Genomic DNA, 17,046 nt, shown 5'->3' with positions numbered 1-17,046 from the left:
ATGTACTTGATACCTGTTTCAAATGATGTATCAGAACCATTCAAGATACTAGGTTTATCTACCACAGTAGAAATCTTCAGTCATCTTACCAACTCGAGGCTTTTACTGATTAATGAAGTCTTCCTTCTTTCCATCAAGACAAACAAATCCCAGCCATTTCCTCAAGTATCCTTGCAATTATTCACAAGGAGTTCCATTTGACATACATGATTTTCCTTTCCCCACAACAAATGGAATAGGTTAGGTTGAGAGAGAATGACTGGTGCAAAATCACTCAGTGAACCTTGTTGGCTTGAGGTGAGGGTTATCGGAACCAAAATCTCACTACTGTAGAACACTGTCGTAGTAGCAGACCATCAGTTTGCTAATCTGTTAAGATTCCCCTTACAACAAGGGTCAGCAAACTTTTTCAGCAGGGGGCCATTCCACTGTCCCTCAGACCTTGGGGGTAGCAGACTATATTTGGGGGGACGGACGAATTCCTATGCCCCACAAATAACCCAGAGATGCATTTTAAATAAAAGGACACATTCTACTCATGTAAAAACACGCTGGTTCCCAGACCGTCCACAGGCCGGATTTAGAAGGCGATTGGGCAGGATCCAGCCCCTGGGCCTTAGTTTCCCTACCCATGCATTACAACGATAGCATATAGTGGAGATAAACAACTACAAGAATTAGGACACTACAAACAACTACAGAAATTAGAACACTACAATATTATTATGATACTACAATATTAGAAGTGTGATTATAACAGTTTCACCTACTTTGAACAGAAGACCCATTCCTTTTTTTAAAAGAAAAATTTAAGACTTTATTTTCAATATGTATATCAAGCATTATAACAAAACATTGACCTTTGGAATACTGTTGTAGTATGTGATCTTACAATGCATTTTTCAACGTTCTAGCCTAGCATGTCTTTGCTATGGATCAGTGGAAACAAACAATATTAAGTGCCCCGTTACCAGCCTCAGATATTGGCCACTTGTGTTACTTTCTAAAATACAGTGCTCTTGACAATTTCAAATAGTGTGCCAAGTGCAAAGCAGGTACTCGCAAAAAAATACTGCAAAAGAGACTAATTAACAAGCATTTAGGCACAAGTACATGTATCAGCTACATAAGAGTAAAATTATAAGAGTACAGCTTGAAGGTAGCAGGTTGTTTACAACTGGCTAGACAGCATCCCAACTTTATGTTCAGCATTCCTCCCCCCCCCCAGTGTTTTAGTTTTAAAACTGGTGAAGTTCTTTGATTTACATTGAAATAAAATATTTTTCCTGCTGCCACCAGAAGAAGAGGAGTTTGGATTTGATATCCCGCTTTATCACTACCCTAAGGAGTCTCAAAGCTGCTAACATTCTCCTTTTCCCTCTTCCCCCACAACAAACACTCTGTGAGGTGAGTGAGGCTGAGAGACTTCAGAGAAGTGGGACTAGCCCAAGGTCACCCAGCAGCTGCATGTGGAGGAGCGGGGACGCGAACCCGGTTCCCCAGATTACGAGACTACCGCTCTTAACCACTACACCACACTGGCTCTCCAGTAGCTAGATAGGCCAATGTCTGACTTCACAGAATTGTAGAGTTGAAAGGGACCCTGAGCGTCATCTAGTTAGACCTTGTGCCTCATACCAGAGTAGACTCAGTACTGTCTACACTGGCAGGCAACAGCTCTCCAGAGTCTGTGGCAGAGGTATGTCACATGAACATAAACTGGAGGGGCCAGGGATTGAAACGGGAACCTTCTGCAGGTAGAAGGTGGAACCGAAGCATGCGCTCAACCGTTGAGCTATGGTCTATCCCCATGAATAGTGACGGGTGAGAAACTTTGGTAATTAGATCAGTACTGATACGTGGGCATACGCAACTAAGCCATAATAGCCTGTTCTCTTGTGAAGTTGGCTATTTTCCTACCATAAATAACATTTTACAGTTACATGTTTGGGAACCCTCCCCATAGTTTTACAATACTAGAATTGTATCAACAGAAACAGTCTTTTGCTGGAGAGCCACAGTCCTTGTGTGGTTCACTGTTCTCTCCCTGGGGTCCCTTCTAACTTTATGATTCTATGTAGCACTGGATTTGGGGTGATGCAGGCAGTTCCCCGACATAGGGCAATGAGCTGAGTGGGTACAAAATTGAGAAGAACCACTTGGGGCCACCAAATTTGGGGCTCTCGCAGGACGCCCTGTTACCAAAGAGTACCAAAGTCCGCCTCTGTTCTATGGTTTTACATCTGTAATGCAAAAACAAAAATTGGCAGAAACAGAGCATTGTGGAAGCTAAAGTTGGCTATGCAAAGCTGACCCCCAGTATTGGTCCGAGGAGGTAAGACTAGAGAACCAGAGCAAGACTGTAGAGCGTATTAATCTCCAATGTGTACATGAAATTAAATTATATAGGAGCCTTCTACTGAAAATAAAATGGATAGCCCTAGTAAATTGGTAGAGAGTACAAGTCTTGAGTGTTCAAAATGCTAGAAGCTGATATGTTTTGGTGCACATGTCTCAGCCAAGGCTGTGAACAACCTGCTTCCATTGTATTGCAGATTTAAAAAATGTATGGAACATAAGTGCTACACTTATTTAGCCATTCATGTTTCTCACTGATCTATATACAGATAACACAGTTCAACTGATTGATTAGCACAACTACCAGTGATTATTTTTTTTCTTACAGTGAATTTAATTTGAGAGATAAGGCAATTCAGAGAGTTTCACCTTAGCACTAAACAACAGGAACTCCAGAACAGTCATACTTGTCAGTAAAACAGCAGGTCAGATAGACATCGGTTTGCTTTAGGTAGAATGAGCATACAAGGAGAAATTTACAAATGTGTCTTTTTGGCATAATTAAATACAAAATTGCCACTTTCTCTTTTATTCTGTCACACATAGCGGTATATACTGGCAAAAGCTACCTGCTTGTAAGATGATGTTATTTTGCTGATGTCGCAGACAACTTTGAATTCTGTGCGTGAATGTATACAGACTTCAAAAAACTGCTCAACAAATATGCTAGCCAAACTCCCCTAAAATTGAGCTTTTGTGCTACAACTGAATATTTTCTAGCTGCCATCTAAATTATTCATTTGTTGACTGAAATGGCAACGGATCCAAATATGGTAACTGTTGGAGGCATCTGTTTTTTGTTTTCTTGCACAGCAGTAACCATGCTGATACATGCTTATGCAACGGTTGGATTTTTTAAGGCTTTTCAAAAAATTTAAGAAGTTCCAAATTAACATTTAAGAAGCATGAAGGGAGGCTAGGATATGGATTCTTAAACCCCAAACAAAAATATTTAACAGACATTTCATAGTGCTAATCTTGGAACCTGAAACACAGCCACCTAAATCCCTGCTACACATTTAGGAGGTCAGTAGTATCATTTGCAATCTACCCATCTGATCTCAGTGGCAAGATCTTTTATATTCTACAATATTAAATATTCTAATTAACACATACAATTGTCTACAGAATTAGATTTTACATGCTCAACACTTACAAGAGACACCAATCTGAAGCACGAATACACAAATCCTAGTACGGTTTCCTCGTTTTGTACCTCTCTAAAATTACAAACGCACCAAGGGATCTACAGACTATTGTGAACTCTGCCAGAAGCTAACTACAGCCAAAATCTTTGCATTACGTGAGGGAGTTTGGTTACAGTCTTCCACTATCTTTCTCTGAAAGAAATGCCTACATACCTGGTGGGAAAATGTTAGGATTAAAATCCTATGTGCAGACCTGGCTGACTTTCACATAGGCCAACTCACACTTTGCTAATGTGATTCTGGTTTACCTCCTAGCATTTATTATGACTGCATGCTGTAGGCATGCTCATTAAGTTGGCCAAGAGTTATAACGTTAGTTTCTTTTATGCATAATATACTTAACAATGCAATCCTAATTCTGTTTACCAAGTCTGACTGATTTCAGCATGACTTTCATCTGGGTAAATATGCTTAGGGTGTCAGCCTCAGCCAATCACTGTCGTCAAAGCCAAAGTGCCTCTGCTCCCATATCTTGTGATAATACGTACATGTGTGTATGTGTGCGCACGCATCTGTGAGTTCCTCCTCCTCTAAAATCCTCTGGCTCTATTTTTTCAGGAGTACACACAGTATCTGAGTTACAATAAATAAAATTTACAGGGGGCGGGGAGGGCGATTAAGCTCATGTCTAACACCTGTACAGTGAAAAGAATTCATGATTTGTCATATCATTCACAGTCTTGTAATAAAGATATGATGGTGAAAGCATGGGTAGAAAAATCTGTGGCCCCTGCCACTCTATACATTATGAAGCCCAAAATAAATAGGATGGATGCAAGTATTTAGAACAGGTGAATAATTATTTTCCTGGTTGCACTCACAGAGCTAAAAACTAAGCTGATGTAAGGAGTAATTACAAATGTACAGCCTCACTAGCATAGCTGAAAGAACTGCTACTCTGCAAAGAAATCCAGGGGGGTTGCTTTTGCCTTCTGGGTTTGCAATGCCACAGAAACGGTCAGGGAACCCACAGCAAATGGAAAGGGAAGCGAGAAAGGCCATGTTTATAACGTTGCAGTATCAAAAGCACATCCATCTCACCACTGTTTTTCCCCCTACATTATTAACGGAGTAGATCTTTTAAGGCAGAAGAGAGACATTCCGTGGATTTCGGTGCTAATGGCTCATCACGCTCACATGGTTTCAGTGGTCGAGGATGAGGTACTTTTTTTCCTGAAACGAGGTCTAAGGCTCCTAGGCGGTGCCTGTCAAAAACAAAGTGCAGCGTTGGTTAGTCTTTCCATTCATTTAGCCACCGGAGATGAGAGTAAATTTGTGCAGGAATTTAGCAAGTGAGGATCTTCAGCTCCAGAACAGGGGTAAGGATGCCTCCACCTCCCAGAACGGTCGTGGTCCCTTCCAATTCTACAGCTCTACGATTCTAATGTTTAGCACCAAAATAATGTACTCTGCGCTGGTATAAATCCAAGGTATCCCAAAAGATGGAGGTGGAGTACTTTATTGGATCTTGTCACGCTGATAAACATAGAGCTACAGAATAATAATAATAATAATAATAATAATAATAATAATAATAATACAGTCATACTTTGGGATAAATGTGCTTCAAGTTAAGTATTTTCAGGTTGCGCTCCATGGTTTCGTCACGCGCATGCATGGAAGCGGCAAAACACGACCCGTGACACCCGGACACGGGTTGAGTTTGCTTCAGGATGCGAACAGGGCTCCGGAACGGATCCCGTTCGCATCCCGAGGAACCACTGTAATAATAATAATAGTAATATTTTTATTATTTATACCCCGCCCATCTGGCTGGGTTTCCCCAACCACTCTGGGCAGCTTACAGCACATTAAAAATGGCAAAACATTAGACATTAAAAATTTCCCGATACAGGGTTGCCTTCAGATGTCTTCTAAAAGTCAGATAGTTGTTTATTTCCTTGACATCTGATGGAAGGGCACCAATACCAAGAAGGCCCTCTGCTGGGTTCTCTGTCACCTCACCTCTCGCAGTGAGGGAACCGCCAGAAGGCCCTCGGAGCTAGATCTCAGTGTCCGGGCTGAACGATGGGAGTGGAGATGCTCCTTCAGGTATACTGGGCCGAGGCCATTTAGAGCTTTAAAGGTCAGCACCAACACTTTGAATTGTGCTCAGAAACATACTGGAAGTCAATGTAGGTCTTTCAGGACCGGTGTTATATGCCGCTCTCAGTCACCAGTCTGGCTGCCGCATTCTGGATTAATTGTAGTTTCTGGGTCACCTTCAAAGGTAGGCCCACATAGAGCACATTGAAGTAGTCCAAGCAGGAGATAACTAGAGCATGCACCACTTTGGCGAGACAGTCTGTGGGCAGGTAGGGTCTCAGCCTACGTACCAGATGGAGCTGGTAGACAGCTGCCCTGGATACAGAATTGACCTGCGCCTCCATGGACAGCTATGAGTCCAAAATGACTCCCAGACTGCACACCTGGTCTTTCAGGGGCACAGTTACCCCATTCAGGTCCAGAGAGTCCCCCACACCTGTCCACCCCCTGCCCCCCCAAAACAGTACTTCTGTCTTGTCAGGATTCAACCTCAATCCATTAGCCACCATCCATCCTCCAATTGCCTCCAGACACTCACACAGAACATTCACCGCCTTCACTAGTTCTGATTTAAAAGAGAGGTAGAGCTGGGTATCATCCACGTACTGATAAACACCCATTTCAACCCCCCTAATGATCTCTCCCAGTGGCAGAAGGAAGAAAGGATAAGAGTGGACTTAACAGCTTGTTGATTATCTAACAAATTTGCTCCTTTGAGCACCATATTGGCAGAGAATCCAACATAGTGAGCCTCAGCCTCATAGCACAACATGGAAAGGAACACAGAACTTTCCCCCTATTGCTATTTTGCTTTATTCTCCCTGGTACCTCAGTCCATGTATACAGAACATCTCCATGCACTTGATAAATAAGCAGGTGCCTTTAAGAGTGAAAGCCATAATAAACTAGTTGGGGTTATTGATTTCTCAGGCCAAAGAAATGAATTCCCTGCCACTGACTAACTTTGCTTCCTTCCAGAACTGCAGTATGTATTTTTAAAGTGGTGTACCACTGTAAAAGGGACTCGGGTGGCGCTGTGATTAAACCACAGAGCCTAGGGCTTGCCGATCAGAAGGTCGGCGGTTCGAATCCCCGCAACGGGGTGAGCTCCTGCTCCTGCCAACCTAGCTGTTCGAAAGCACGTCAAAAGTGCAAGTAGATAAATAGGTACCGCTCTGGCGGGAAGGTAAACGGCGTTTCCGTGCGCTGCTCTGGTTCGCCAGAAGCGGCTTAGTCCTGCTGGCCACATGACCCGGAAGCTGTACGCCGGCTCCCTCGGCCAATAAAGCGAGATGAGCGCTGCAACCCCAGAGTCGGCCACGACTGGACCTAATGGTCAGGGGTCCCTTTACCTTTACCTACCACTGTAAATGTACAAAAAGTAGTAGTTTCCTACCATCACCCCACTCCCATTTGCTTGCTTACTTCTCCTCTCTCCATTCCAGTGTACTTTCACATGGATATATTCTCAGAAACTTCTCCGTCCATATCTGATGAGGCCGTGTCATAATACACTAATTCCATTTCAGGTTGCTGACTTTTTTATGAAACAATGCTAACATAGCAATGGTTCAAGAATGGCTTTCAGTGACAGCTACTCCCTCCTTAAGTGTCATTACAACAGAATATACGTTACTGAAACAACTTAACCTTGCATTTGCTGACATCTCCGACTGTATACATCTTCACTAACAGAAAACAGACTAATATCTGAGTAGCTAAAAAAAAATTTACTTTTGTTCCTTAGGGCTCAAAATATGACATTTGTTTGAACGCTGTCTTCAGCTACTTAATTAGAATTGGATGCAGACTGAATGGTTAGGTTAGGTGCTTCATTTATCAGAATCTTTTATTCTGATAAATATTGCATTATATTAATTCAGAAAGGCTCCTCAGACAAACCTATTTGCCACACAAAGAGCAGAACCTGTCCATCAACATATTACCATTTTTAAACTCATATAACAAATTTTCTCCCATACTATGAGCTTTCGGGAGGTATTTTAAATACTGGTGCCTGTGGGTTTTTTCCATGCTATGGATATTACATGGTTTTTTGGCAAGTTGTAAATTGCACAGCGAAGGCCTGTTATTAAACTAAAGATGCATTGAAAGCAAGCATTCAAACCAAGAATTAGACCAGGGGTCTGCAAACTTTTTCAGCAGGGGGCCGGTCCACTGTTCCTCAGACCTTGTGGGGGTCCGGACTATATTTTGGAGAGAGAAAAATGAACCAATTCCTATGCCCCACAAATAACCCAGAGATGCATTTTAAATAAAAGCACACATTCTACTCATGTAAAAACACGCTGATTCCCGGGCCATCCGCAAGCCGGATTTAGAAGGTGACTGGGTCTGATCTGGCCCCCGGGCCTTAGTTTGCCTACCCATGAATGAGATGGCAGGACAATCTTATGAGCTAACCTCAGCTAGCTGCTGCTGTGCTGGGGCTTATACCAGCAGGATTAGAATTGTAGGCTTTCCCACCAGCTACAATGCCAAAGCATAATAATAATAATAATACTAGAATGGAGAGCTAACACAGCCACTCCTACAAAGTCCATAGCAACAGTCTCACCATAATCACAATCACTTCTAATGCCCCCACAAATGGAAGGAACCAAGCAGCTATGCAGGTACACTTTTATGGTATCACACAACACACTCCGTTCCCTTTCCCACACATGAGGGACAACTGCTGTGGCTCACTGATATTAGGTAGGAGATCAGATGAGACTAGCGAAGCATTGCACCATCATGAGTGCTCACAAGGAGGGGCAGCTGTGTTCCCTGGATAAGCCGCAACCCCTTGATTCTCCGCTTTCTTTCATTTAAAATAAAGTTGCTAGCACTTGGGGGACCCAAGATGTGAGGCAAAATGTACGGGCAGTGTTCTCATTTATTTCGTGAGAAACCAGGACGCTGCTCACACCTTTTCACTGTCTTTAACCAATGCTGACGTCTTAGAATGACTGAGAAAAGCAGACCTAGCCAATTAGACAAAAGAGAAGGCTACAGTGAAACACCCATTGCCCAATAGACTAGAGAATGAACATCTGGTTCATTTGATGACGGCATTCAGAATTCAAGAATATTGTAGAGGCCATCCTATCAATGGTCTGCTGAAAATCTTATATACAGTCATACCTTGTGTTGCAGACGCTTCAGGTTGCATGTTTTTGGGTTGCGCACGCGCCAAACCCAGAAGTACCGGAATGGGTTACTTCCGGGTTTCGGCACTTGCGCATATGCACTAAATCGCACTTTGCGCATGTGCAGAAGCACCGAATTGCGACCCACACATGTGCAGATGCGGTGCTGTGGGCTGCGAATGTGCCTCCCGCACGGATTACATTCGCAACCCAAGCGTCTACTGTACAGTGGTACCTCGGGTTACATATGCTTCAGGTTACATACGCTTCAGGTTACAAACTCTGCTAACCCAAAAATAGTACCTCAGGTTAAGAACTTTGCTTCAGGATGAGGACAGAAATCGTGCAGAGGCGGCGCAGCGGCAGCAGGAGGCCCCATTAGCTAAGGTGGTGCTTCAGGTTAAGAACAGTTTCAGGTTAAGTACAGACCTCCAGAACGAATTAAGTACTTAACCCGAGGTACCACTGTATTACAAAAACATATGAGGAGCAGAGACCAAGATGGCTGCCGAGTGCTTGGAGCAGGGTTTAGAGCTCTAAGGTCAACTCTAAGGCAAATCTCTGCTATATAACCAATTCTTAGCACCTGTTTTTATTCCCTCTTCCGTTTTACTTTTTAATTCCTTTCAGTGCTCTTTTTTGTTGTTTTAATTTATTGTTTTATTGTTCTAACGCCCCTTAAACTGCGAGACTGCATGAAGCTGGGCTGAGTACTTTGCGTATGAGGTTTCTTCTTCTTCTTCTATTATTATTATTATTATTATTATTATTATTATTATTATTATTATTATTTGCAAACTGATCCGCTGTACGAGCAAGTAATGCAGCAGGTGTGATTGCCAAACGGAAGCTGCGTGGAGCCTGCTCCCCAAAATAAAACTATTTGTCCTGAAGAAACTGCAGCAGCGGAAGCCGGTAGGCGGGGAAGGGGGCAGGATCCCGTATGAGCTGTAAGACAAAGGGAAGGAGGGGAGCTGCCAGGCCTGGCATCAGCTCCTGACACTCTTGGGCAGCTGCCAAGGCCACAAGCTCTCAGGCAGGGCCTGCCAACACCTGACACTTGCCCTGATGTCTGTGAGTCACCGTTTTAATTTATCGCAATGCCCCGCATATATAGTGTCACTCCAGAGGAATTTGAGGGAACTCAGTGGCCACCTGCTGCTCTCACCCTCGCTGCCAGGTAAGTCCACCCATGTAGGCAGGGACGACTGCTGCGCACTTTGCTGACGGCCTCCACAAACGTAAAGCTGGATATAAAGGAGAGTTGGGAGAATTCATACTGATCAATTCATCTCTGTGTTTATTCCCCACCTTTAAAATGTATATATCAGGGGTAGGCAACCTAAGGCCCGGGGGCCAGATGCGGCCCAATCGCCTTCTCAATCTGACCTGCAGACAGCCCGGGAATCAGCTTGTTTTTACACGAGTAGAATGTACGCTTTTATTTAAAATGCATCTCTGGGTTATTTGTGGGGCATAGGAATTCGTTCATTTTTCTCTCTCCAAAATATAGTCCGGCCCACCACATGGTCTAAGGGATGGTGGACCAGCCCACAGCTGAAAAAGGTTGCTGACCCCTGGTATATATGTTTCCTAAAGGTAAAGGTAAAGGTAAAGGGACCCTTGACCATTAGATCCAGTCGTGGCCGACTGTGGTTGTGGTGCTCATCTCGCTTTATTGGCTGAGGGAGCCGGTGTACAGCTTCTGGGTCATGTGGCCAGCATGGCTAAGCTGCTTCTGGTGAACCAGAGCAGCACACGGAAACGCTGTTTACCTTCCCGCCGGAATGGTACCTATTTATCTACTTGAACCTTGATGTGCTTTCGAACTGCTAGGTTGGCAGGAGCAGGGACCGAGCAACGGGAGCTCACCCCGTCGCAGGGATTAGAACCGCCAACCTGATCAGCAAGCCCTAGACTCTGTGGTTTAACCCACAGCGCCACCCGCGTCCCTCTGTGTTTCCTACAGCGTAGTTATTTGACTCTTATAACTTCAGTGGCAGTCCATGGTTTGGTTCATTTCCTCAAAGGGCGGTGAACACATTCTGTTCTGTGATCCATCAGTGAGTTATCACAGACTGCAAACCAAGAGAAGAACAGTCTAACATTCCAGGTTTGTTGTTAGTTGCTCTGACAGTTTTAGGCTACTTTATTGGGGCATTATGGGGAAAACAATGGTCTAAAATGTATGCACAGCACACCTCTTGAACATTTTAGACAAACTTAATGTAACTATTTAAACATGGATGATAGAAGAAGAAGACGAAGACGAAGACGAAGAAGAAGAAGAAGAAGAAGAAGAAGACAGCCCAACCAACAGGGTTGATAGAAAGTTTATTGTGATAATGTATGTGAACTGCTTTTAACACCTTCAGGATAAATGCGAAGAATTACAGAGCCAGAGTGAACTTCACATTTGCTGTTGCCTACCTCTCCTGCTCTCAGAAAATGCTCATTTAGTGCAGGGAGTTCCCTTTTCAAAATCAAGGAAATTCCAGGATTTTTTAATTGTTTTTAAGAAACCCTTCAATGTACAAGAAAAGGCTACTGCATATTCACCCATGTCCCCCAACCATAAAAGCTGCCCTATTATTATTATTATTATTATTATTCCCTGCCCATCTAACCGGGTTGCCCCAGCCACTCTGGGCAGCTTCCAACAAATATAGTAGCATAATAAAACGGGTACAATCAAGGTCTTATACAGGATCAACTATTGTGCTCATTTACAATTGAGGCTCTAGGCACCTATACTTTCCCCCCTTGTTCTTTCAGACCCAGTCCTCTGCCTTTGCAGTCTGGATAGTAGCGTCACTGAGCAATGACACTACTATAGGCCTGAACTGTGTACCTTAAGATAATCTTTATAAAGGTTTGGCTGGCACTTAAAAAGGATTACGGGCAGAGCAAATCCACAAGCTTGCTGCTCTTGATAATACTTGAACAGCAGCTATGCTACTTTTACTTCTGCCTAGTCATGAACAGAACGGAACTCTTGACATCTTGGTGGCTTTTGCATATGCTTCCCCTATATATTTCCATAGGAAGCAGACAGGGCCGGCTGAAGACAATTAGGCACCCCCAGGAGAACCACAAAATTGTCTCCCTGCGCCAGGGAAGAAGGGAAGGGGGAAATAAATTGGGGACAGGGGAGGCGGGAATGAAGATACACATCAGGAACAAGGTGGGGGGAATCAAATCAACCTTACCTGACAGTTGAAGTGGGGAGCAAAGGATGTTGGGGGGTGGGGGGGGGGAGGAACCCAGGAGACCCCAGAGGGCAGCCACCACCATTTCTTCTCCTGAGGTGGGGCAACACCAGCAGTGCCTCCTATTCACTAAGAAGCCATCACAGAAGAGGCACTGGTGGGGCTGCCAAGAAGTTGGCAGATCTGGCCTCCAAGAAGCATGTTGCAGCGGGTGAGGGTTCCTTGGAGACCAGATATGTTGCCCCTCTAGATCCCGTGGCCTGAGGCGGTCACCTCACTTTGCCTCATGAGAGGCCCTGTCCTGGAAGCAGCTGCAGCTTACTACAGTGGTACCTTGGTTCTTAATCCATTCTGGAAGTCCGTTCAACTCCCAAAACCGTTCAAAAACCAAGACGCGCCTTCCGATTGATTGCAGGAGCCTCCTGCACCCAAGCGGAAGCCGCATCGGACATTCAGCTTCCAAAAAACTTTCGCAAACACTTACTTCCAAGTTTGCGGCATTTGGGAGCCGATTTGTTCGGCGACTAAGCCATTCGAGAACCAAGGTAGCACTGTATTTTTAAAAAGGTTGCTTGTCAGACACAGAACTTTTAAAAAGAGAGGTGCTTGTACATTTCAACCATTTATATGTCTGTGACCCCAACGTCATTATTACTGTGCTTGCAGGCAGAGACTGGAGCTAAAAGAGCAAGGCAAAACCTAAGTGCATGAAGGCTAAATTGCTGCCAAGCATAATATGTGACATTGAACGGTTTCTTTGCTGCTTACATGGCACAGATGATAAGGAAAGGCAAGAGCCTTAACCGTTTTCCACACCTTTCGGTGGTGGGGAGAGTGGATTTGAAACAGGGTTCTCCCTTAAAATGAAGGTTTTCCAATCCTAGAACATTGGTAGTGTTAAGTTGTGGGCGAACATATCAGACGACACAGCGATTCTTCAAACAGCTCTTGTTTATTCAGAGGCCTGAACTGAACTGAACTGAACTGAAGAGCTCAGTCAGCCTGCTTATATAGAGCTCCAGAACAACGTAACTGTAGCAACTTTCTAAAAATATCCAATCACTGAACGTCACTTTCGATCCTTCATTTGCATACAAACTATCCAATCACTGAACGTCACTTTCGATCCTTCATTTGCATAACTATCTACAGTATCCCCCTGCTGGCCCAGGGTGAGAACTTCAGTACATAACAGGTAGATTGAGAAAAAACCTTTTTAAAACGTCTCTATACTATTTAAATGTGAGGACATTCCACTCCCATAATTCAAAGGACACATTCCAGTTCTGGATAGATGTGTCTAGGACAGGGGTGGGGAATCTGTGGTCCTCCATATGTTACTGGACTCCAACTCCCATCAGCCTCAGTCAGCATGCTTGCCGGGGGTGATGGGAGTTGTAGTTCTTCATCATCCAAAGGGCCACAGGTTCCTCACTCTTGGCCTAAGATGACCTACATGCAGTTTTATAATTCTATTGGATTCGGGGCCAGCCTCAACAACCATTCCATCGCAAAAAAAAAAAAAGCATTTGTGGAAGTCAGGCACCTGTGTTCTTAATCCCATTTCCAATGTGAAAATACCTCAATGACCGGATCCTTCTTTTTAGGTGTTTTAGCCTTGGATGTGCCATCCAATGAGTCGTTCTCTTCATCATCTGAGAACACAACTTCCGTTGGTTCACAGTTTGCCTCAGGTGGCCTTTCACTCTCTGCCTCAACCTCTAGTTCAACCACTTAGAACAGCCATTTAAGATCTAAATGGTGAAGAGAAAGAGGAGATGGAAAGGTCAGAGATGGTTGTCAGCTAATGGACTAACGCCAACAGTTGCCCCACCCATGCATTTGCCGGGGTTAATAATATAAGCGGGGTTAAAAGGCACACACCAGGAACAATTTTTAGTTGTCAGCTTGAGTTGCTTAAGAAGATTTCAATGCAACACCCATGATTATTATGAATTTAGGCTGTCACCCTGTGCTAATTTGGGAGTAAGTTCTATTGGACTCAATGGGCTTACTTCTGAGCAGGTATGTTTAGGATTTAACTGTTAGATGCCTTCATTTATTTGTGGATTTAAAAGGGGGTCATATAGATGGCTAGATCGGAATAATTTTAGTTCCTGTATAACAAAACCAAATGGAGCATAGTTTACTGAACTGACAAAATTAATCAGGAATAATTGCCTAATCTAGTATAGTGGAACAAAAAGTGCCACTGGGCATATTTATGCCATCACTACCTGCCAGATGGATTATCAGTGCTCAATTATAGTCCAGGCAAACACTGTTGACAAACAGAGTGCTATAAAGTGTTCCTGATGGCATGAACAAATTCTGAATAGTGTGTTCTGCGTACAATGTAAAGATTAACCTCTCATAGCAATGGGTATTGAGAATAATGCTGTGAGTTTGGCTGTCTTGAAGACAGCCATTGGGTGGTCAGAGTCTTCAACAAAGAAACACTGGTGTTCCTTGATTGGCTTTTCACTCCTAACTTTGGAGGGTGTTACTTTTCTGCTGATAGGAACCAAAGACATACTTTGAGTCAGGGAATGCAGAGAAAGCTGAGCGTTATTACATACTTAGGGTGGAGTTACGTTCATCAGGAACCTGATGTGAGTTTAGATACAAGCTGTTTTCCTATTTAGAAATCTGCTTGCTTCCGGTTGTGAAGACCCCGTAAATTTATGAAGACACTGTAGGTGTCCAACGCTTCCTCTTATCCAAAGGAAACTAAACACTGAAGCACTGTCCCTAGACTGATTAGGGAGGTGGGAAGCACTCAGGGTGGCCCGGAGCCATACTTTTCAGTCCTCTGTTTGAAGAGCTATCCAATCTACGTCCAGTTTAATTAGAAAAAACTGTAAGGAGAGCAAGGGCTTTGAATGTGCCCATCAACAAACAGCTGAACAGCAGACTGAGTGAACACACAGACCACTTAGCCAGAAGTTTATCCAGTTATGGTGGAATGCATTGCATTCCTACTGAAATAACGAGTAATAATTGCTTAAATTTGCATATAAGCACACACATGCAAATGTCCTTTTTTGTGATGCTGTTCCTGTTTTTTTGCAATATGCAAGTAACCTTCTTGGCATCAGCCCATATTTGTTATGTCTAGACCCACTGAACTGGCACGAAATTGGCCTATATAGCAACATAGACCAGTGTTTCCCAACCTTTTTTGGGCAAAGGCACACTTGTTTGATGAAAAAAATCTCGAGGCACACCACCATTACAGCCCCGTGACGTCAGCGCGCAGCGTCACGCCGGGAGGGACGCACGAAAGTGTAAGTTTCAATTTTTTTCCCTCCCCCTTGCCGGGGAACCTCCAAGCTTTGGGGGTGGGGGGGGAGGAGGCAGCAAAGCGAGGCAGGAAGGAGAGCGCGGCTTGGCTGGGTGAGCTTTGGCAGGGGCAGGGAATGAGAGCCGTGAGGCGGGCGCTGCGGACAGAGGCGCTGCCCGCCGAGCTCGCAGGCAGCCAGGCAGGCAGACGGCGAGAGCCCCTCGCTGGGCGGCCTCTCCTCGCCGCCGCCGCCCCGCCTCTCGCCGCCCGACTCACCCGCCTCCCTCCAGGCAACATCTCGCGGCACACCAGGCAACATCTCGCGGCACACTAGTGTGCCGCGGAACAGTGGTTGGGAAACACTGACATAGACAACTAAATAATCCAATGAAACACACAAACAGTACAAAGATAAAATCTGATTTGCATATTATTTCTAAAAGGTGAACAATATTAATGTCCACTCTCTTCCTATCCTTCAACACAGCAATGTTCTGTATGTTCTGCATTAATGTCAGTTTCCAGCAAGTCAAATTTCACAACCACAGCTGTACAAAACTGAACCACGGTGTCTGTTAACAAAGCAGAATCCAAAATGTTGCTTGTGGACATGAATCCACAAACTGCCTGAATGCGCATTTGCATTATCGTAAGTCTGGTAAGAAGAATTTGGTTGCCAGTGCTCTCTGCCGTGTAAAAGCTGTGAAAACAGAAGGAGCATAGCCCTGGGGGAACATTTGCCAGGAACACCAAGACTGGAGCTGTGTGCGTTGTATCAATTCAGGGGGAAACATCATTTCATTCTACTTCAAACTTCAATAAATTGCAAATGAGATTCAGTGCAAGTATAAGAAACGCACATTGGGTGAATTAGACTGTTATTGGAAGAAAGGCTAAAGTACTTGGGGCTTTTGCTTTAGAAAGCCAAAGGCAATTAAAGTGGGGTCTTGATAGAGGTTTTTTAAATTATGCACTGGGTGAAGAAAGCAGACAGGTATATTTTTTTCCTTCTTTAAAACTTGATCTCCGAATCGCCCGTGAAATTGACATAAAGTTCTTTTACCACACAAAGCAGAAACTAAGTGACTTTTAAAATGGAGGACAGGTGTATGACCAGTTATTATCTATGATTTTTAATGAAAATAAACCCCATGTAAACAATATGCCTGGCCACTGTTGAGAATAAGCTGCTGGAGCAACTTTGATTTGACAGCAACGCTCTTCTTAGGGATTTACTTATAAGATTGTCACTTGTGTGTGGCTGAAGGACTTACTTTGCTTTATATGTCATCAGTCTCTAATGAATGTAGGTAAGTTCATATCCAGGAGCTAAAGGGCTGTAAAGGGATCAGGCACTATAAACAGGTGTTACATTTGGATTTCTATGCAGCAGTAAGTCACATATGAAAGCCTCATGCTTTCTGCTCCTCAAGTCGCCAAGAAAAACAAAATCTAGGCAGATTTTCACACTTCAGTTAGGCTACAACAAGCATCAGTTTCCTACATAAACATTGCTGGTTCACATAGCGTAATATATACTTTGATCAGAAGAAAACTACATAAGCCATTTGCCTACAACCACTTTGCTGGTAAGCCAAAAAGCCAGCACAGAGCAGTCAGATGAAATGAGGCCCATCTATTAGAACAAAATAAAATCTAGAAAGTCAGTGATTAGAGAAGGATTTCCGGGCACACTGCACACAATTAGGAACAACCTATATACTACTAAAAAAATTAAGGGTGAGAAAGAAGCAATTCTTAGTTGAGCAGTGCAAACCCTATGACTATTT

At 43.9% G+C, this 17,046-nt stretch overlaps 1 protein-coding gene across 3 annotated transcripts in view; it reads right to left on the bottom strand.

Moving 5' to 3' along the window:
* Nucleotides 1-1,211: 1,211 nt before the first annotated feature.
* REEP1 (receptor accessory protein 1) overlaps nt 1,212-17,046 on the bottom strand; it is an 82,152-nt gene continuing 66,317 nt past the window's right edge. For all 3 annotated transcript variants that reach the window (XM_081166791.1, XM_081166792.1, XM_081166793.1), the window contains 2 exons: nt 13,555-13,706; nt 1,212-4,771 (listed from right to left, as the gene is read on the bottom strand). In XM_081166791.1, coding sequence (XP_081022917.1) covers nt 4,700-4,771; nt 13,555-13,706 — 224 coding nt within the window. In that variant the 3' untranslated portion in view covers nt 1,212-4,699. The remainder of the gene's footprint in view (nt 4,772-13,554; nt 13,707-17,046) is intronic.

The sequence above is a fragment of the Podarcis bocagei genome (genome assembly GCF_964188305.1).
Source record: "Podarcis bocagei genome assembly, chromosome: 13".
Lineage (NCBI taxonomy): Eukaryota > Metazoa > Chordata > Lepidosauria > Squamata > Lacertidae > Podarcis > Podarcis bocagei.
The sequence above is the reverse complement of the archived record's forward strand: the minus strand, read 5'-3'. Positions and strand labels throughout refer to the sequence as shown.